Source organism: Cyphomyrmex costatus, unplaced genomic scaffold, assembly GCF_001594065.2.
Source record: "Cyphomyrmex costatus isolate MS0001 unplaced genomic scaffold, Ccosl1.0 scaffold43, whole genome shotgun sequence".
Classification (NCBI taxonomy): domain Eukaryota; kingdom Metazoa; phylum Arthropoda; class Insecta; order Hymenoptera; family Formicidae; genus Cyphomyrmex; species Cyphomyrmex costatus.
Window position 1 is genome coordinate 583,788 of NW_017278534.1, and position 23,984 is coordinate 607,771.

Below are 23,984 nucleotides of genomic sequence, written 5' to 3' on the forward strand. Positions count from 1 at the left end.
AACGCAATATTATTTTGCCTTTTGTATTAACAAACCCCAGTTCCCCCTACTTATAAAAATTACATTGCTATAAAAGACAGATCATATACACGAATAAATATTTAATAATAATTAATTATAAATCAAAGTTAATACGATTATCTTTGACAAAATTTATAATATTTTCTTAGCAATTTGTGCAATTCGAGATGTTCCCCTATTAATCAGAGAGTGAAACAATGGAAAGACAAGAATAAGAATCACTCTACGCTATTCACACGTCTTTTTAATAAATATATATATATATATATATAATTCGCAAATATATATATTTTATGAAAAAAAAAATAAATGAATACATTGTTCTCTTTTTAACTCGTTATATTTCTTCGCTAATTTTTAATTCTTCCAAGAAAAACCTTGAGAGCAATCAATTGTTTACTTTAAAGATATAATATTATCCATTCAACAACTGTTTTATTGAAATTACAAAAAATATAATAAAGAATTTAGATCACACATATTAATTAATACATACATTTTTCTTTTTCAGAAAAAATTTTTTATTGCAACAAGTTGTAAAGAATGATAAAACAGAATGTGAATATCGCAGAGCAATCATCAAAGATCAATTTAATCATTACCCTTTCTCTCGCATCTGTAGGCCTTATGTCGTTTTAACAATTAATACAATCTTGCACGCATGCGACACCGGTGGGAATTTCGTAAAGTATCAAGTTTTATTAAATTACCGCATTGGAAATAGCTAAGCGCATTATCTGCGTATCGAACCTCAGTCGCAGATGGTGAAAAGCTTGCACCACTCTTCCTAACCACAAGAGATGATCTGATTACTCTACGGTAAACGTTCAGTCCCGAGTCGAAAACGGATTTTCTCATCGTCTTTTTTTTCATGAACAGTTTTCTCCTATCCTGTCCGTCTCTCTCGAATGTAAAAAATTTTAAATGTAAAAATAGAGTTACATTTGTCGCGACGACAGTTGACGCGGATGGAGATTGTCTCCGGTGAGAGATCACGTGTGACCAGGAAGAGTCGAAGCTATTCACCCGAATTATCAAAAAGGAATTACCACGGCGATGAGTTACCATGCTAATTAATGATAGTTAAAAACGCATTAATATGCGTTTTGCGAGTGCATGTATACGAATTTTACTTTCGAGTAGTTTCCATTCATTCTTCTCGAATATAAATGTAAGTTAATTCAACAGGACATTAGTTCCGTTATTACAGAATAAAAGAATATTATTCTGATTATGCTATATATTTGGGAAATATCATTAAAGATTCGGTGTCTTATATCGTGTGTCGTTTCACTTGGAAATCGCGTCGCGTCACGAAAAAACGTAATTATCAATTAAAACACATTTATGAAATTATTGCCCACAAATTATCTTTTTTCTGTTTAAGGAATTTACATATATATAAAATGCTTATAAAATCAATTATAAAATACTTACAAAAAAGTATATATAATTAATTGTAACGAGAGCTAATTATAAATTAAATTCCTAATCTTAGAAAGCTTCGGCGATTAGGTATATGTATAAAAGTTCATTTATTAGAATATACATTTTAATTCCTATTACAGAGAGAGATAAATTATTTAATTTTATAAAAATAAAAAAATTAGAAAACAGAATATAGAAAAAGTATGGGATAAAATATTTTAATTTAAAAAAAAGTCAACTTCGAAATTTCAGGTCGATTTCACGATCGATCTCTTTTAACTCGTCTTTTCTCTTAGAACTACTTTGTGCATTCTGAACTGGAGACAAATACGAATCTTTGCATTTTGCACATCATTCAATGTCTCTTAACACTCATCAGTACAAATTTAATTCTAATCTTAATCGATTAACTTTATCGCCGATGTATTAAGTTAAGAAGTACGTTGGTTGGATCTCGCGTCTCTCAACGAAAGATCTCTGGCGGAATGGTCTCTCTCGCTAATATCTACATCGAAGCTAAAAAAATTACCACAAAAATCGTGGTTGGCAGATGAAGGAAAATAGGTCTCAAAATATCAAATCAACACAAATAAAATTCTCGTGGAAAAATGAGGAATGCAATGCGAATCGTACGCAAAGAATCAAGTGCTGTCAGCAAGATTCTTGCTTCGTAAGGGTCGCCTTCTTTTCACAGTTGATTAGGCGTTTGAAGATGACGGAAAAACAGAAACCTAAATACGAAACTACAACAATTGTGTCAAGGTCATGAACTTTGCATCCGTGTGACATATACTGTAATATTATAATAACAAACGTGACGCAATTAAATAAAATATTAAATGTAGAAAGATTTGTAATAGAGCAATAGCCGAAACAATACATAGTTATCTAACTATTAATCGGTCGCAACACTTTTAAGTTACTAACCAATGAAAATCGATGCTGTAATATTATTTGTTGTAAATAAAAATGGCCGCAACGAGTCGCATGAATAAATATGCAGTAAATTATTTTTATAATAAAGATAAAGGTCTTCAAAAGTATAAGTAGCAGTAATCACACACAAGACAATAAAATCAAAATTTTTTAAAATTGTTTTAAAAATATATATTAATTTTATAGAAATTTAATTATCCAAATCCAAAATCTCAAATTTGTTCTATCACTCACAATTCTTTTACAACAAAAAATTAACTCTTAGAATATATTTGAAATATATTTAAAATAGATTACAAACAATTTATAAAAATTATACAACTCAATTATTTATATTTAAATCTTATGTAAAAGGCTTAATAATGCCTTCTTATTTTGTCATAGAAATTACATTTACACCTTTTTCTTTTGTGCCTTGCTTTTTGATTTTCACAGTACAGAATTCAACAATATTTCATTTTCATGAGAGAGTATATAAAGTTTTTCACCACGCAGTGTTAAATCCATATTCATATTTTATAGACCATAAGAAAGTTAAACGTGTAAAATAACTATATGATACAATATTTTTATGTTTTTCGAATTTAACACTTAAAATGTATCAAAAATGTAATCAAAACATGCTAAATCAAAAAGCAATATAAACATATGACAAAGTGAAATATAATAAAAAGATTACAGTCTTAAAAATATAATATCGTTTCTTGCCTCTTTAATGCTATTTTTTTCAAAATTGTGACATGATAAACAAATTTGGATAACGTATTCGACAAGCAAGAATACATTAGAAACAGCTAAAATAATTAAAACAATTTTTTCATGTTGCCCTGTGTCATTAATAATAATAATTATATGACGTTATTAAAAATTATTCTTATTGAGAATGTAATAAAACAATATGTAACAAAAAAGAAATGTATGAAGTTCTTGTATTCATATGACTCGTTTCTTTTTGTATAGTCATTTGTGTCGCTGTTATTCGTAAATCTAACCGAAAAGGTACAGAATAAAATTATGAGTGATAATAATAATTAAGAATAGAACGAAACGTCGCGTGACCCTGCGGAGAACGTACATATAACAGGTATTATCCAGGAGGAGCACAAAACAAGTATTGTCACACCATTCATCGATACAAATAGTAACAGCGATAAGCGATAGTGTAACGATGTATATGCAGGATGTCCCAAAATTCGCAACTTAAAATACAATAACAAAAAAGTTGTCGAAAAATTAAAATAAAAAGTTATTTCTATATAATTTTTTATTTCGAGTAGATCTCTGGTGGAAAAATGTTGCTAAAATTAATCCATGTTTTGAAATACTCTTTAGTAAAATTTAAGCATTTCAAAAAATTATCAACTTAATTTCATTTATTTTCAGCAAAATTTCAGAAAAAATTCAGTAAAAATTTCAAAGAAATTTCAATGAAATTTCAGCAATATTTCAGTATTAGCTGAATTTCAGTGAAATTTTAGCAAATTGTCAACAATTTCGGCGAAATGTTCCAAAACATGGAATAATTTCAACAAAATCTTCACCAGGGGAGGTATGTAAGGAATCAAATATAAATAATTACAAAATACATTCAGATGGTCACCTGTGAGAACTAGTAAGCGCACAATAGAATATGCTCATTAACGCTCATTAATACTACTGTACACACGATTTATAGGATATTATAAGACAGGTGATCATCTAAACATAGTTACTGATGAGTCTAGTAGTGGAAGCCAGGACGAAACGCCAACTTGTGATATTTTTCGCAATCTTATTTTTCACAGATAGATTTATCATTGCTTTAATATTACATCGTTAAAATTTTAATATATGTCTTTCAACATATTATTAAAGATCCAGTAAGATGCTATAAGCATTTAAAATTGTTAGATTGCTTGTCAATTTAATTAAAGTGATATTATCGCGGTAGTCGTTTAGGATTGCGTTGTAAGTCTGAAAAAATTTTCGGCACGCGATTGAGTAAACTACATACGCGGTATATAAATTTACACATTATAATAAGCATTGTGATCTAGCTTTGACCGTTAATGGCTTTGCTTCGTTGCTTCCTTTCTTCTTATTATTGTTTATCAATTGTACGGTTGTAAAAAGATTCTTATATTTATCTAAACATAGTCTCTCTCTGTAACTGACTATATATAAACCCTTTAAATCCTCTTATCCCAAAAAATATCACCTAAAATAAAAATTTATAAATAATGTTTTTACTTAATTTTTCGAAACTTTCTTGCTATAGTATTTAAGTCACGATTTTTTTTAGACATCCTATATATATATATATTTATTTATTTATAAATACAAGCGGCGAGTATTCCTCCTATTTTTTAGAGGGTCTCTATCAACTACAACAAAATCGAAGCGAATTATTCATGCGATAACTAGTATAAAAACTAATGTGTCTATTTATCGCGTAATAAGGCAGAAACTTATCTATATATCGCGTATTTAATATTGAGTCCTCCAATGCGAATCATACACAATAATGTCAGAGTCAGATTTCTTAAAAATCTAATATTATTGTAGATTTATTAACAGATTCTCTCCTCCTACCAATTTTGTAAGAAATGTAAATTATTCCAGAAAAAAGATAAAATCTTAAAGAAACAGATTCTTTAAAAAAAGAAAAAAAATTATTTAAAAAATATAAATACAAGAATAACTTCTTCAACACTTTAATTTTGACGTTAACTGCCAATTTCATTCACTTGTGAAATTTGGTAGAAAATTTCCTAATGTCGTAATTATTAAAATATTTACAATTTTAATAGTGATTTTAAAAATCAGAGAAAAATTACTTCGTGTTTCTCATTGGAGGATCTTAAAATGAAATAAAGTTACGTGGAAAATATAAACAATCCGGACGCGATACAAATTGTAATTAACTTTCAAATACTGAGGTTGGTCCGTAGACTACACTAAAAAAAACAAAACGCTGGCTGTCTCATTTTCGATGCTTTCATAAAAGCTAATCTATAACGGTTTGATTAATAAAACAAATTTATAAAATTGCTGTATTTTAATTTCAGTATTTTTAAATCGATGGTCCCAGAGACCAACCTCAGTAAAAGTGTTACTATTTTTTACTTCAATACTTAAGAATTAATAGCGTTTTTCACTGAAAGAACTGATGCAACACTAGTACACATTGAGTGCAATTAAATGCAAATCAGTTAATATATTTTCAGTGTTAACAAGTAATTTAACCCTTTTAATTACATGTCCTTTGTGTTTCTTTGTTATTGTCACAAAAGGTTCATAATTATAAATTATTTATTAACACTGAAAATATTTTAATAGATTTACACTCAAATGCATTACTGTTGCACTAGTTTTACCAATGAAAACGCTACAAGTTGATTGCCTTCTGCCTCCTGCAAAAGATTGGCATTATGACTTGATAACGCACGTATTGAAACTTGACTAGAACTAACAAACGGAGGAATAAACGTATAATCCTTCCCCCCTTTCTTTCTCTATCATTTTTTTCATTCTTCCTTTATACTAATCTTGTCAATTTTTCTGTCATTTTTTCTCGCAAGGCTGGGCGGTATTTCGAATGCTAATTAATGACTACATATCGAGAGTCACGCTCTGCATTTTGTATTCTTAATCATATTCTATTGTTGAATCACATCTCTGTACCTTATTTCCGAAATATTTCTTTCGATGTTTTTCAGTGATATTTTGAGTTTAGAATACGATATTGCTCGCATTTGTATTTGATATATGGTGTCGCAACGCTTCTCTTAGCGTCTAGACACTACCGATTACGATCTCCAGATTATAATCAAATATTTTGCCCAGCCCATTCGATTTAAACCACGAACAAAATTTTCGTGTCATCACGCGTGGAAAAAACACATCACATATATGTCTATGTTTATATCGCGTATGTATTACAAACTTTCTTCCAAATATGGAAAATAAAAATAGAAAAGAGAAGAACCATATTTCTATTGCCGCAATATTACAATTCACAGCGAAATCTAAATATTGCGCAAACAAGAGGTGGTTTAATCGCAATCTCGAACTGAATAAGACTATCAGTCTCTTTTTTCTTTTTAGAAGAGGAATCAGCGCAACGCGTGATATGCGTAATACATCATAATAATTTAACTCTACATTGTTGAAGAACATATAAATATACGCAACGCGCACACAATTGGGATATTATTATTGTGACGGATCATAAATAGCAGCGTCGCGCATTATTGCAGAAGACGCTTACTTCTGAAAGTCTTTCTGCAAATGAAGCTAATTAAATTTTATCTTATTTTCATTTTATTCAAAACGAAACATCCTGCAGCAAATGCCAGGATAATACGCCTTGATAGGGATTTCGGAGAAGTTTTCGCGATCGGTTCACAAATGTGTGAATAATCATGTCGAGTTCCTTCGTTATTTAGTTTCAATTGTGATTTGCAAGAGCAAAGCTGTTCAAAGTTACAGATCATATTTCATATACTTGGCAGAAGAATGAATTGTCATACCTATACAAGCATATCCATTCCTTCCTGTGTCTCAGTCCTTCGCTGTACAGCCATATGCAGGATACTGACAAGAGCATGCGTGTCTGTGTCGAATTTCGATATTAAAACTTTGTCACACTGTGTGGCTACGTTACGCTCTGGCTAAATCGTTAGGTTACCAATAAAAATAAGCTTCTGTAACGATTTCGTGACAAAGTCACGCACTGCACTTTGAAGTTTTCACCAATGACGTCAGAAATTCACGTATAATACCACGATGAGTTGATTTTTAGTTAATCTCCAGTCAACGCTCTTCTTTCACACTTAACTTATAGTCAGCACATGTAACATTTGCGAACATATTATGTACAAGTAGCCTTTAGATCCGCGTTGTGCATCGTGATCCATTTTTCATTTACACGACGATGATAATAGTGACGACGATGGCATCAATGATTCTTTATCGCCGCTTATTCATCTTTGGTTAGGGCAATGTACGCTTATTTGAACGTTCGTGGATCACCGGACACTCGTCACGGAACTTTCTTGTGTACATGTCCGCCCAAACAATATTTAGAACAATTCAGTCTCGCTCTTACTAATTTTTGAGCATTATGATGCCGTTTCATCATCGGCTAAATTGTGAAGATCCGAGTAATTCACGATGGCACGATGAAGAAACTCATATTGCGCCTAACAACACGTACAATGATAAATATTATAAACAAAATATAATTACAATATATAATACAATAAATAATATTTAATTGTAATTTACTTTTACATCATAAATAATTGAAAAATGTTGAATAGAAAATTTTTTTATATTACAAAAAATTCGTAGAAAATACTAAATTCTTTACAATAACACGATCAATATGAAGAAAATAATAAAAATACTTACAAAGGTGCTGATCATGCCATGTCGCTGAGAACGCAATTTTTTCGTCGTTGTGAAAATATCTACACGCTTCTCAGTGCGCAGCTGCTGAACCAGTATGCTAAGTGCCACGAACATAGAACTCCGATCTGATCCGTAGCTGCAGTGCACGACCAACGAGCCGCTCGTCTCAGTTTCGTTCGTCAACGTCTGATCTACCAACTCAATAAGACCGCGCGTCACCTCAGGTACTTCACCCTCCACCGTCGGCCAGCCATGATATTGATACTGCTTTATGACTCCACTCTCGTCAGTTTTCGTGTTCAAAATGCAAAACTCGCGACGCGTGTAATATGGACAACTCTCACTATGAATGTAACGGACCCTTATATGATCGTAATCGGTTTCGTCGTCAGGCCAGTAGCGTGGACATTTTCGAGGGCCTTCATTCAACTGAAAAAAATGTTATTTATTTTATACGCAATTATAATATTCATTCTGGTGTCTAATCTATTCTTCTTTCAAAAATATCCATGCTTATTTCTTATTATTAAGATCGGGGACCCTGATACTTCTTTCACCCGATTGTACAAAATTTTATGTATTTTCTTTCGTTATGGATCTCAGATATATTGACTATATACGGGAAATTGACATTGATTATTTAAGATATTATTGTATTAAGTTATATCTATAAGAATATACTATTTATATGTACAATGTAATAAAACAATGTTGATAAAAAACTGTTCAGTAAAAAAAAATATCACCAATTAGTTCCTTAAAAGTTTGTTGTATGAAATTGCATACCAAATGTATACTATGTTAACGCAATATTCATACAATTATACACTTTTTGTACAAATTCAATAAAACCACTTTCTTCATTAAAAGCAACAAAGAGAAAAATTAAAAAAATATATATGTGTACACTTACGTCAGATAACATAACTATTGTAGAGATACATTGTTCCGAGATCATTCGCCAGAAATCCGCTATAGTGATCTCCAGAGGATCTTGCGTAATGACAAACGATTCGGAGTTATCGTAGCCTTCGATGAACGATGCGTTTATATATGTTGAATGTTCCTTTCCCGGAACTGGCGTGAGTATCACGCGATTTCTATCATATGGTATCACCAGTTCGCTTCTATTCTTTGATTTATTTTCATCTCCACCGCCGACAGAGAAAGATTTCCGATCTTCTAATACGGAACTGATTTTCTATACAAACGAAAATTATGTATCATTATGTAAATATGACAGGTATTTTTTCTCAAATAATTCTTTCTTATCCATCACACAAATAGAACATGCCAATTAAAAAAAAAAATTCAAAGGAGATTTAAAAATAAAAATGAGACAAACTGGTATAATAAATAATTTTGAGATAAAGAAAATTTATAGAAAAAATTTGACATTTGTGTGTATGATATTTTAATTTGCAGACCTTAAATGGTGATAACATTAATTGACAAAAGAAAAAGCATTCAATTCAGTAACTTACATCATATTCTTCTTCCATCCTACATTTCTCCTTCCCGTTGTCCCGTTGTCTTAGTTTAGCAATAGTGGTTTTGAGTTGGGGTGCTGGAATCTCCGTGTCGCCGTACTGTGCCATCTCCATAAGCGCGCGATAGATGAAGATGTATTGCTTAAGTGATTGCACAAGAAAGTTGCGCTGATGCCGTAAGTCACACACGGTATTGAAGATAGACACCTGCCCCTCCTCGGCCAATTGTTGCAACAAAGAATCCAATGCCACGAGCGTACCAGTGCGGCCCACACCAGCGCTGCAGTGCACCAAGATCGGCCCCTTTTCGAGCGAATATGCTTCATTGACGCGCTTGATAAAGCGTAGAATCGCATGTGGATGCTCGGGGGCGACGAAGTCTTTCCACACAAGGAAGTGGTACTGCACGATCGCGCGGGCGTCACGCTCGCCTAGTCGTGTCATCTTCAATTCGCGCACCACGTAGTCCGAGTAGGCACGCTCTTTAACGTGTTCCACTGTAATGTCACCAAAGTTTTTGGTTTCGCGCTTGTCCGGCCAATACTTAGCGCACTTGGTCTTTGAATATTCTTCGAGATTTGTCAGCATGAGAATTAACTCAAGATGCTGCTCCCAAATCATACGCCAGTAATCGCACACAGTATTCTCCATCGGGCCTTGGGCACAAATGAACTTCTTGCGTTCCTTGTAACCGAGAACGAAATTGGCATTGATGTAATCAGAGCCGCAGATACCGTCCATTTGCGCCAAACGTACTCTCGTCTGATCGTAACACTTGATGTCCGGGTAACGATTTTTATAGAGGTTTTCCTGTGCTTCGGATGCGCGTGTCGTTCGGTCCGTGAATCGATCAGGTAGCAGTTCAAACTCGTGCTGAAAACCATAATCCGAGTCCCGATGGCGTTCCAAGTACGCCTGCAATAACTCGGTCTTAGGTACAGGTGGCATATCCGGTGGACTCGCTGCCACGAGTTGATGCCTGCCTCTCAGACTCCTACAGAGATGTCTATGCAAAAATCCATCCATTAAGTAGCTAAAGTACTTACTGGCTTCTTTATATTAATATTAATAATTAATATTAGTAATAAGAATAATATAACAAAAAGTATTATATTAAAGTATTCAATTCATAGTTAGTTCTTATATTTAAGGCCGTTTTAAGTTCTGTTTTGAGGTGTTACGAACCAATTAGGGCCGCATTAGCGTCTTAAGACATTACTTAAGACGATCTTGAAATAAGAACCTATGAATCGGCCTTAATGTTTTTATGTATATTCTATTATATTTCTGTGTACAACAAAACAATTTTTATTAAACAAAAAAATAAGTCTTTTAAAAATATAAAATCTGTTATATTATTAAAATATAATTTATGTAATAAAACTTTATAGAATTTGTATAAAAATCTTTTTAAGGGAGAATACCGTGTTCTTTTTTAACTCACCTGAAACTACTACGTAGTGTTATAACTTCCTCCCTTTCTTGCGCACGTTTCGTACATCTATATAACACGCAGAGTGCGATAAACAAAACTGTGAGAGTTAAAATCAGGGCGATGAAGAGCTGTATTATCAATTCTCTGATAGTAGTCGCTTCTGCGGCCATCACGCTGAGAGGATCCACTCCGCCGTAAAGAGGATTAAAATAACTACTGTAAGCCGGTAAAAACTGATCCTTTTCATTATCGTACACTGCAAACAATGAACCATCACACAATGCATTATCAAATTTGAAGTATTCCACAAACCTATCGATACCTGTACATACCTATAACTTCGATAAAACCAGTATAATTTGATGTTTCATCAAGAAAACCATCATAAGGCGATAAAACACTGAATTCTCCAGATTCATCTACAGATGCCTTTTGCAGCGGCGCGTCTTCTCTCTTTCGTCTTTCCGCTTTTTCTGTGGCGTTAATAATCACAGGTACGGCCGTAGTTGAATCATTTTTCGTAATAGTAGTCGTCGATAATGTGGTAGATGGGTTGGTAGTCGTACTAGTACCACTGCTGCTTATAGTTGTCGTCGGCGTCGATGTAATTACAGTCGTGCTAGTAACGATACTGCTTACGTTACTTGAAGTTACAGTTGATGGGATTTCCGGAACAAAGTGTAACAACGGTGGTGCTGGTTTGGGTCGTAAACCGAAGCACTTATCGCACATAGCACCACCATTAGACGACTCACCGTCACCAAGAAAGATCTCGGTTAGTAACTGATCGCTGTCGAATATTTCGGCCATATACGCACCACCGGTAGGTGAATTATGCACATACTGATAAGAATATACCGCAATCTCTTCAGGTGATGGTAGATCACCAACTGTTTTATGCGGTGATAGTTTCACCAGGTAGACGCGGTAGCAGCAGATTGGACCGTTCCGCTCCGAGATGCGTGGTAGATATAGTTTGAACAACTGCCTACCCTGGCTTTCAATCTTCCGCCAGCTGCGCATGTTCATATTATCGCGACCCGGAACTGTAATTGGCGTTGTACAGTTTCCTATGGCGTCCTTGCCAGGAGTGCGAGATCTTGTCACTCCGTGCACCCGAACCTTCGACCAAATGTTCATTCTTAGTACGAAAATTCATTCAATATTATTAGACTTGTATAATAATTTCAAGTTAGAATCAATAAAAAAAATATACAATGTATGTACTAGAATACACGTGAAAACCATACACAAATGTAAATTTGCTTGCAAATAATCTAAGTTTATCTGAGCTTATATAGATCTGGTTATACAGAGAGCACGACTAAATTTTACATGCGAGATTTATGTCTTACATCATTTTTCATTTTTTTCATGCACTTTCAATTTACGATTCGTGTAATTCAGTGTAATTTAATGCTCAATTTTATTAAATATAAATCTGTATAAATTTTCTTTATTAAAAATTCTTTTTAATTCACAACGCTCTTCATTTCAATGTTAATTGATTTTATTACATTTTTTCAATTATTAATTCCAATATTTTAATTATCCTGTTTCTGTTTTCGATAACTTTTATTAATGAATAAAAATAAATGAATATATTATATATATATATATATATACAGGATGTGTATATATTTCGTTTTTATTTCATTATTTTTTAGGTATTTTTGTTAATTTTTCTTAGAATATAGTATTTTCCTTAAATCATAGTATTTCAGCATATTTCAGTATACAATTGTAAAATTATTGTATGTTTGCGTTACTTTTCATTTTTTTCATGCATTTTCAATAATTATTTTTAGAATTCATAGTATTTCAGTTTAATTTAGCGTTCAATATCTCTGAATAAATTAGTATGAATATTAAATATATTTACATTAGTTTTCATTATTTTTCATTATTCTTCATTAATTATCATTAAAATTCATTGTTTTTTAATATTAAAAACATTATTTATGCTGTGAAATACAATATTTTTAACAATATTTCAACGATTTTTGTTTCTCATTTCAACGATTTCATTGTTTTTATAGCAAAGATACTCTCAGTTTGCCATTACTTTTCAAGAAAATAAAATATTTTTTGCCATATTTGAATCTTTGACATACAACTCTTTACGCCACGATCGCCACACTATGTTAGAAATTATTCTAATTATATTAGAAATAACCGAGAAAATATTCTAATAAAAATAATAGATGGAAGCATAATTTAAAATTGAATAGATTACATACCGTATAATTGGTATTAGGAGGTAACTTATTGTAATGCGTGCTGTTCCTATTATAGACACTCCAGCTGGGCGGTTCAAAACTATGAATGTCCAAACGTCCCATGTCATTCTTGAATTTTGCTACGCCGTTCAATTGTATATTGTACCGCTGTATAATGCCATTTGGCTTCTCCGGGGGTTTCCATGTGATGGACATGAAACTAAAGCTGCTTATATTGTTATAGCGACAAATAACGATGAGATTTTTCGGAGGACTGGCCACTACAAAAACAATGAAATATATTTGAATATTTCCTAAACGAATGAAATAAATATATATATTTTTCCTGGTGGAATATATGCGCCGACATACCTCCATCTAAAGTGGTGCCGTTTACTTCGGCACTCCAATTACCGCATTGTTTCGTGTATTCGCTGCAAGCAGCTATTTTGAATTTGTACATGGTCGCTGGATCGAGATCCACAAACGCATACACAATGAATGGCTGAGCGGGATACACTGCTTCTCTCTTCTGATCAGCGTGAGTAGCCATTAGATTGTAATAGTGTACATGCTCCTTCAAATCCGGTGGCGGCACGGTCCAACCTATTGTGATTGAATTCTCCGTCACGCCATTCACAGACACTTTCGGTACAAATACTGGATCTGTAATTAATTTTTTTTATCCTATGTTAGATAAAATATCAAAGAGAAGTTTAAGTACGTATATGCCAGTTACATATCACAGCTGATTTTTTGCTGTGGAGATCGAACACCGAATATATTATAAAGATAATTATTTCAAATATCTACATTTATTAAATAATGTTACTAGTTACTCTATAATTATCGTTCTTTTAATTTTACGAATTATAAATTATTAAATTAGAATCTTTTTATATTCTTTTATATTTCTTCCTAAGAATTTATAATACTTCTTAGCTCTCAAGTTAATCCATTTTTAAGTTAAATTGAACTTGAGAAAAATGAAACAGTAGAAGAAATTTATGTTTTTTTTTTCCGAAAAATACCTTTCTCAAGAGTGGTAATCCATCGTGGATCTAATTGCATGTGTGACGTGCCCAGTGCATTGATAGCGCTAATACCGATTTGGTACGCGGTGCCGCTCTCAAATCCCTTGAGAACGTAGCTTGAATTACCACCACCAATCTGTTCGGCGTAGTATTGACGTTGATCTGTGCCCTTCTTCATATGCTGGATGAAGTACTTCTTAATCGGCTCGTTACCATCATTGACAGTCCAATTTAGGAATATGCTACCAGCCCCGACCGCCTTCATGAAATCTATGCTGACTTTTGGCACATCGGTGACGAATAAATGCGTCAAGGCGCTTACTATCCCGTTGTAGTCATTTGCCTGACATACATACGTGCCATTGTCCTTTCGTGCTAGGCTCTTGAATTCTAGGACTAAGACGGCGTAAGTCTCGTTTATCTGCGTAACGACGGTGAGATTCTTCAGATGTTCGCTGCTCTCCGAATTATTCTCTTTTAACCAAGTAAATTGAGATAACGGATAACCGTGTACGTGGCATGTCAAGTTGGCTGCTTCCGACATTCTCGCCCTTACATTCCCACCGGATGTTACCTTGCCGGGTTCTGGAAAACAAGAAACAATTTTTAACAAGAGTTTAACTTCGAAATTTACTTTTGAATCTTTTGTTATGTAATATTAATGCTGAGTATTATAAAATCCAAAGTACATGTATCGTAAATGCACGCTCGCATCCGCGTAACAAAGATAAGGCATTTAAATTAGCTCGTTATGTACCTATCACTCTAATATGAATATTTTTCTCGAGGAATTCGCCGTCAGCAGTCTGCGCAGAGCATTTATAGTCGCCCGTGTCGTTCCTGCTAGCCTTCTTTATATCAAATCGTCCGATGTAGTTAAAATCGTTGATAGTGCTGAGATTCCTGCCATCAGTGCTCCACCAGACTTGACCCGATACGTTAAGCTTGCACAATAACGTCGGTGTGCTGCCCGCCTCTATACCCTCGATATCCTGTGATGATTGAATCTCCAATGACGCGGTCCGCTCGGGTTTGGACTCTACTGCTGCTACTTCCAACTTATCTATACCTATCGCAAAGAAATACATTTTCGTATCAATTCACGCAAATTCATATTAGATGCAAACAATGAATTTGAAATAAAACTTGAGATTATCTTAAACGTAATTGAGCGAAGAAGACCAAAAAGAGTCATAGTAGATCTTTGTGCTTAATAACATTTGTGCGTAATCTAAATCTTACAACTTCCAGTTCAAGCAAACTACGATTTAAAAGACAATTTGATGTAGATATTATGAACATCTTAAAATAAATTATTGTGTGAAAGAGATATCATCCTAGAATTTGTGAATTTAGACTTTCCTACATTCCATGACAAACGTTTTACCAATTCAAAGCATAATTCAAAAACTTTGGACAATACGGAATTCGATTATAAACTGGTCTACTCTTTAATTCCGATACGCTATTCTTATACGATCAATGAAATCTTTATAGTTCGTCGACCGTTCATTTTTTATAAATAAAAAGATGAAAATGAACCACGTGACCACGTGTTTTTTTAATTGATGAATCCATGTTATTTCTATTCCATTGAATTTAATCTCTATCCACATGATGTAGTATCTTATCTCATCCGCAATTCCGTTATCTATTTTTTTTACACCATTCGAAAATTAATGATGTAAATATTTTTTATTTCTCTTTGAACTGTCGCGTTGATAAGCATGTTGAGGAGAAAGATCAAAATTGACTAAAATCTTCTTCCAAAAGAAATAACTGCGCTCAGCAGAGGAAACTTATCAATAAACGTAAACGCTTAATGATTTTGCAACATGATTTATATCCAACAAAGAACTAAAGGTAAAAACTAATTACATTGAAGAATCACTAAGCGCTCATTCAACTGTTGAATCCGATGAACGCAGCCATTGTTTTAAATCGCACGCACGCGCGCAATTGTCGTATTATTTTAGCTGAAAATGATTACAAATTGTTTAGTTTAACACGTTATGACATTTGATTGTCGAGTGGTCAATATTAATGTGATCAAACGCTCCAAGAGTGTTGACTTGTTAATTTTTAAGCACCACAACTTGTAAAGTACTTAATGAAAAAAATACTTTATTATAATGTTTTGAAAAGATTTTGAAGTCAGCTGTATAAATATGAAATAAAAAGTGCGAGTTTTAATTTAAAAAATTGTAGGTAACCTTAATGTGATCTAAAGGACATCTTCTTAAGGTCAACCAAGATCACCATCTTCTTTTCTTTTTTAGAAACAAAGCAATTTTTGTCTGAAATATTTTTTTGTATCTTATGTTTCTCGATATTTCAATAAGTTAATTAAAATAATTCACCTTAATGAAAAAAATGTTTTATCTTTATATTATAAATATGTTTGCAAATTTTGTTAATCACAGATAATACAGAAATTTTTATTTTCGTTAATATTTTAGTAACAGAAATATATTTATAATTTGATAATGTATCGAAAAATATGTTATTCATAAAAAATTATTAATTAAAAGTAAAATAATATCTTTCTACCTACCTATATTACAATTTAATTGTAAGTCATTTTTAAGAAATGTTCAATATTAATTTTTGGTAAATAAACAAAAGTGCTATCTCGCAATAAAAAAAATATTGTTAATATGTTTAAAATTTATTTAAACCTTACTGCGCATTATGTCCCGAATTTTTCCATAATCACTTATTATATTATGTATAAGCCATAAATAATTAGTTTGCACTGCACATTTTCGATTTTCTAATTTTCATGCAACATTTATTAACACATTTGCACATTTACTCTTTTTATCATTTTTACATAAAGTTTATATATTGTGTTGTATATTGTAAGCTTTATTATTATTTTTATTGTTATTTTGGTTTGTATTCGTCTTAACCTACATTGAAAAAAAATGTTGATTGAGAATGAACCAACCAGAAGATTCTGATTAATCATATGAATAAAAATTCTGATTTTCAAGTACAATAAAATTCCAATTGATGCAACCAGACCTTTAATGTATCTTTTGACTTAATCTAGAATTTCTCGTAAAAGGCTGTAAAACGGAGGAAAACATCATAAGTGGCGAATTCAGTCCTCGTGCATCTCGCTGAATTATTTTCACAATGTGTCATGTCCAATGCCAACGACCGCCCCCGCATGCTTCACGCACACACGCATGCACCATCTACGATTCTTGCACGCATTACACACACGCCTATCTACAAATTCTCACGTATCCGCTGATATATACGTATCATTTTAGTACATCATTATATGTGTGTGAATACAGGGTATTTCAGAACTTAACGGACAAATTGCGAGAGCATATTCTACAAGAGAAAAGAAGAGAATGTTATATGAAGTTTGATTACAAATGTTTTCTTGCAAAGTTACAATCATATATCCATGCGCAGGTCGAAATGATACTGAGTCGTTAGTAAATATGATGTGAATACGAGATAAACACGTTTGACCTTTCCGTACGAATAAAATGTACACTTTCATTTTCTGCGCAATATAAAATCCGTTGTTTTCTATTTCATGTCCTGTTTCAATCTTTATTTATAACTTTGTAATAAAGCATTTCTAACCAAACTTCATGTAACACTTTTTTCTTATTTTTACTTGTAGAATATGCTCCCGCAGTTTGTCCGTTAAATCCTGAAGTACCTCCTGTATATGTATATATAATACATACACATATTACTATACACACATCGATCGATGATAAATGATAATGCGAACGTATGCACATGTGCGATAACATACATATTCAATGAATGTAGAATGACTCTTCTTACCTAAAATTTAATCGAATGGTGCATGTTCTTATCAGTCTTACCTAATTTTAAATTATCCCGATTAATGTGTGTGTGTATGTGTGTGTGCATCGAGATTTTATCAAACAAGACTTTTATCTAAAATTATCACAAAAATTAAATCTTCATTATCCATACGTATATCTGTCTCTATTAGAGATAAAAATGACCAAATTTAACTTAATTTACTCGATAAATTACGGTAAATCAGTTAGTAATTTTTGGAGGTTGTTGTAATTTTTAAAAATTGTAAAAATAAAATAATTCGATGTAAAATCATTTAGCCATTAAGTTAAAAACGCTTTATTCAACTCATATTTTCATCTCGATATTACATGTTGTTAATATGTTATATTTTTCTAATTCTAAAATTAGATAAAGTTAGATTGTAAATTAAATCAAAATTAATTTTACGCTTGTGAAACCAGATCTGAATGCCGCCATTATCTGGTTACATAAAAATTAAAAGTTACCAAAAGATTCATCAATGATATTCATTTATACTTTTAGTAACCTTTAATTTTTAGGAAATCATATATTAAAAACGGATTTCAGCATCGATTAGATTTTACGTTTAAATTTAGTGAATAGTTTTATTATTATTCTATCAGTAATGTATATTTTCGATGAGATTATTAGAAAAATGTTTTATCTTATGCACTAATATAAAAAACATAAATGAAACTTATTTGTGCATAAAACTGTAAAAAAACAAATTTTATCAAAATTATCAATAAATTACTATTTAATATTTTATCGCAAATTGTCAGATTAAATTTGACGTCACTTTTACATCCCTAATCTCTATAGTGTAACTCGTTCTGAAATAATAAATGCGTATAAATAACTAAGAAACAAATAAGTCAATGTTTCTTAAGATCCGTTTTATGAGAAAAATCATCATCACAAAACGGAAAATGGTCGATTGCGGTTGACGCTTATCACTAAACAGCCTACACATGTATATAAATACATACATTTTCCTAAACCACTTCAATGCCGTTGTCCAACTCATGATTCAAGTATATCTGCGCGAGCAGTTATTTTCATTCACGAGCCACAAAGTGGATTCTCCCGGAGTTAGCGCATTAAATGAAGACTCCTGTCTTCTTTCTCGACATCCACCTGGCATGTGGTTGACGCCGCTAAGAACGTACATTACCGAGTGCAGGATGATTATAAATTTTGGTTGGCTTAATTGCCAATGTCATATGGGAAACAGGTTGCGGATGGTCCGCAAACGTTGCACGCGATGATCAAGAGATCGTGACACCGAGTAGATGGGCGTTTACGTTTAGCTGGAATCAGCATCGGAATTAGGTTCTTCGCCGAAGTGAGACAAGTCCATCCATTTAGTCACAGGCGAGTTATCTCTACTGGGTGGAACAACAGCATCAGTCACGCTTTTCTTGTATCAAGAAACAAGGGAATTCGCGACGGGTACCTGACCACATACACACACACAGACAGCTCCATTTTATCTTTCCTATATCTTTCTTATAGAATCTGTCTAAAAAAGAATTCGGTTACTCGAGAACTATATCTACTGAATTAGTTTACAACTTTACTACAACTTCAATCTTTCGATTTTACACACAAAATACGTAATACTTTCATATACACTGCTAAAAATATAAAATACACTTTTATTCCAAAAACTATTAAATAAAAGTACTTCAAATACATGCCCAGCTTTTGTGACATTCATTGAGAAATCACAATGCAGCAAGAAGCGAACATCAAATTACAAAATAAGATTATTAATGAAAATTATTATTGAATAATATAAAATTATTATGGAATAATATAAAACGCTTGCTAGCAAGAACTAGTTGAGTTCAGTATCAAACACGAGGCACCTGGTCGCTTCTACATCACAATTATACACGTGTTCACACGTGCTTATTTCCAAATCAATCCTAGTCTTTGATAATTTTCCATATTCACGAGATTTGGTATTATATGACTATTCTTTTAATATCTTTAACAATCTAGCTACATTTTAGATGCTTATATAAATCTGTGTTACTATAGATTTATACAAACACCTAAAATCCAGCTAGATCGTTAAAAGCATTGATTTTCTTTGGATGTGTTCTCATATGTACGGTCCTACGAGATATTTAATATCTAGAGACATAGCAGTGTCTCGGCGCTAATGTTGTCTGAAATAGACGTTGTTCCTACATATATCAATTACTGCGAAGAATATTATTACGGTCTCGGTAGTCTAAGCTATGAGGACGCTCACACGGAATGATAGACATCCAGATTTGATTTCCAGAGGTAATACTTTTGACAATAAGAATTAATTATTTACAGATTTTAATGTGTCATTCAACATTATCGTTCTAGATGCACTAAGAGCATCGAATTATCAAATTGCTAATCAATTTAACTAATGATAATTACTGCGATAGTTTAGTAGAGTTTGTATTTCAAAACCGCAAAATCATTTCGACGCGCAATTCAAAAAATTACATACGAAATATATAAATTTATTCAAATGTATACAAGCACCTAAAAACCAGCATTAAGAAGATCCTAAAGTGAAGTCCAAACTCTGCTTTCTTTTTTTACCGATAAAATACGACACATCGACATATGTTTATATATACTATTACATCAATATCGCACACATGCGTACAAATTTTCTAATTAACTAATCTTCTATATTAAATATCTAAACCTAATAGTACTCAACATTATTTGTTCATGCAATGTCCAAACCAAGATTATTTTACACGTAAGAACTCGTATATATGTATAATATTGTTACGAGTCGACGTTAAAAGTCAGTAACAAATTTTCCAACTTTTTTTCATTTTTGGCATAAAGTCGACCGATTTGGTCGACTACATTATCGTTTATACTTTATAATTATGGAGGATTTTTAAATCTATAAAGGCAGTTAGAAAAATACTTATTTGAAAAAATTGGTAAAACAGATTCACTTTAGGATCCCCTTAAAGGAAAGGCATTGATTTTCTTTGATTATGTTCTCACATATACGATCCTATGAGATATTTAATAATAACTATTTTTTGTTCCCGAAATTAAAAATGAAGCTAAAAGAAGAGTAATTCGACATTATTTAGGACATTAAAAAGTTTTGATCAAGGCTATTTCAAAGAAAAACTTTTAGCAGAGTTTTCTAGACCTATAAAACCGTTACAAATAATGTATTTTTTTCGGAAGAGATGTACTTTGAATAATTATAGATAAAAATTTATAATTATTATTTTAGAATGAGTTATAATCAAAGTTTGGAAACTTTTAGAACAGACCGTGTATATCTAAATGCAGTGGCATACTTTAATCAAATTTAACAATAAAATAATATATTTTGTTAAATAATCTGACAATACTATTATTAGGTGCATTCAACTGTTTAAAACATTTATATTGTTTTTACATTTAACTTTGCTAATTTCACGTATAACAACTTTTAGTATGCACTAATCTAATGCAGTGCAAGTAATTCAATTCGCTGTAAAATTAATGCGAATCCTTCAGATCTTTATATTTTTTATAAAGAATAAATCTCTAATACAACTCTCAAGAATGTCAATAAATAATTGAATAAAAGGGCTACTGAGAGTCAAATTGAGATAAGTAGTGCATACAATATATTTTATTATATCTAGTAATTTTAAAACAATTAAAACATCGCATACGTTTCGGCTAACATTCGAGCCATCTTCAGTATTGTACACAACGAATATAACGAAATCATTATATTCGTTGTGTACAACACTGAAGATGGCTCGAATGTTAGCCGAAACGTATGGGATTTTTTAATTGTTTTAAAATTACTAGATATAATAAAATATATTGTATGCACTACTTACCGCAATTTGACTCTCAGTAGCCCTTTTATTCAATCATTTATTTTATAAAGAATTTTGAGCTATATTGCCTAATCTCAAAATATTAATCTTCCTCAACATTTTATATAATCCTCCTCTTTTAAATTTCAAATTAAAAAACAACATATAAAAAGACAAAAATAAAAAAAATTATATATAAAATGTTATTTTTTTATATGTTGTTTAACTTCAATAATTCAAAGATAGAAAAAGGTGTCTCAGGAAAATGCTCAAATGCCGCATTTTACGGAAATGTCGGGTTCATAAAACCTCTGAATCTCGTATTAAGTACTGCCAGACGTGCGTCAACATTCGATCGATCGCACGGCGTGCGATTTTCCACGTGCTCTTTCCCGGCTCTTGAATGTTTCGAATAATGTACAAGAAGAGAAAAATAAAAACACTTTTCTTATGTAAATCCAAAAATTGTCAATTTAATCCACTCATAACTTAATTGATTATCGAGCCATTATTGAGAACATCCGATAATCTCGAGTGCTCGCAACTCGATAGCTCGCGCAGTAGATAACACGGCCCAGGAATCAGTTTAATCGATTAACATTATTTGACATTATTGCGTTTCTTTGGTACAGTACATTTTGCAAAAATACTCCAAAAACAAAGATCTCTCTGCGAAAGACACATCCATCATCGAAATTAAACTTCGATTGCAATCATTTCTCATTCCACCTTCTCTTATAAAAAAAAAAAAGAAATCAATCCAAGGAGACTGGATGGGCAACCGTTACCCGATTTTTGCTTGTCGCTGCGTTCTTTTTAATAAAGAAAGGGGCGAGTCTCTCGTCTTGAACGTTTTCTTAGCTTCTCTCTCGCGCGAATTTTCACTCTCGATCTAAACAGCTAGAGCTTTGAAGGCTACGTTCAAATTCCCATCCGAACGCTACCCAGTAGGTATCCCTCGACCCATGTTATTTACCAAACAGTAAACAAGGATGACACGACACCCAGAAAGAACTCGGATGGGAATCCGAGTATGTCTTAAAACGAATTTCTCTCTGCGGATGCTTGTAGAGGCGCGTCTCGGCGCGCCTCGTTGCATTTTTCTCCCCTCTCCCACCGGCCCCTCCCCCATCCTTTTCCTTTGCTCCCAGAGAGGCGTACGCAGATATAAACTCACCGGACTCGTCGACGCCGGCTGTGCCGAGCACGAGGAGGCACAAAAGCAGCGACGCCAACGACGTAAGACCGCCGCTCCAGAATAACATGGCGGTCGCGACAGCCGGTCGGGTGGACGCCGTGGACGGACGGACAGCCGTGCGGATGTTGCACGTCGACGAGTCGTCGCCAACGCTCACCTTTCGCTCTTCCCGGTAGTAATAGCAGCCAGGCCCCCCCCTTCCACCGTTACTCCACCTCTAACACGCGCTTCCTGCGTCCGCGTCGCCCTCGCCCCTCTTGGTATGGCGCGTCGACCACCCCTTATCCGGGGTATCCCCCCGGTATCCGCGATGCCGCTCTCACAGGTCTTCCATGGTCCGTGTATACATCGCCGTGGAGTATCGTCGGCAAGAATATCCGTGGCGCGTGTACCGCTCTGCCCGTTTACTCGATCATCGCGATCCCACGCTCGGAAGAACGCGTGTCGCTGATCGGCGGGATTCTCTCACCGTGGGTACGCGTGTATCGCACACGTATACAGCGTATTATCAGTCGACGGCGCGGGCGCTTCAGTAAGCTTCACTTAGCTTTCTTGGAACGCTAATTGACGACCGGACGATGAGAGCGCTCGCTCTCGCGCGACGACGACGACGATAACGGCGGCGGCGGCGGCGGAGGCGGCGGCGGCGGCGAGTGCGACGACGGTGGCAGTGACGGATTCACCTCTTCACCTCGTAACGGTGCGCCAGAAAGACTGAACTGACATCGTGCGCAAGTCAGCGCGCGCCGCTCGTGAACGGTGATGCGCGGGGAAACCAGGGGAAACGGAGTCGACACTCGCGGAGGAAGGGGGGGGGGAATTAGGCCCTGTCCGATAGGGTAGGGATTTCTTCTCCGGCCGGGCGCCGCGGCTCGTGGCGTGAGATCAGCACATATATATATATATTATGGCACCCTCTTATCAATGCCAGGTGAAACGTGAAACCGTTCGTAGGTTTCGGCTGATCTCAGCACTCTCAGTTCAGCCATAATGCAAGCATTCGAAGTATGTATGATGTACTGTACTTGCAGCATGTTTTTTTTATTCCTCTACTGTCTAAACTGGTGCACATGGTAGAGGAATAAAGAACAGACCTCATATGGTCTCAGCACCTCTCAGCATTTTCGGCCTATAATCACCGATAAAATATTATTAAAGATGG

The 23,984-nt window shown here is 33.6% G+C and overlaps 1 protein-coding gene across 1 annotated transcript; it reads right to left on the reverse strand.

The window, feature by feature from the left end:
- Positions 1–7,472: 7,472 nt before the first annotated feature.
- Ptp69D (Protein tyrosine phosphatase 69D) lies at positions 7,473–22,889 on the reverse strand. The gene is made up of 11 exons (XM_018544259.1): positions 22,802–22,889; positions 14,715–15,026; positions 13,955–14,542; positions 13,296–13,589; positions 12,945–13,204; positions 11,037–11,826; positions 10,714–10,960; positions 9,264–10,275; positions 8,693–8,980; positions 7,780–8,208; positions 7,473–7,568 (listed from the first exon to the last, which is right to left on the reverse strand). Exons 1-11 carry the CDS (start codon positions 22,887–22,889, stop codon positions 7,488–7,490), a joined length of 4,389 nt encoding a protein of 1,462 aa, XP_018399761.1. The 3' UTR covers positions 7,473–7,487.
- Positions 22,890–23,984: the final 1,095 nt, after the last annotated feature.

Excerpts from the sequence above, each read along its gene's own strand:
- Ptp69D (XM_018544259.1), bottom strand. The coding sequence starts at position 22,889 with ATGTTATTCTGGAGCGGCGGTCTTACGTCGTTGGCGTCGCTGCTTTTG. Across the intron at positions 11,827-12,944 it reads CTCCTAATACCAATTATACG|GTTCGGGTGCACGGAGTGAC; the intron begins GTATGTAATCTA and ends ATTTGGTCGAAG. Across the intron at positions 8,981-9,263 it reads GGATGGAAGAAGAATATGAT|AAAATCAGTTCCGTATTAGA; the intron begins GTAAGTTACTGA and ends TCGTTTGTATAG.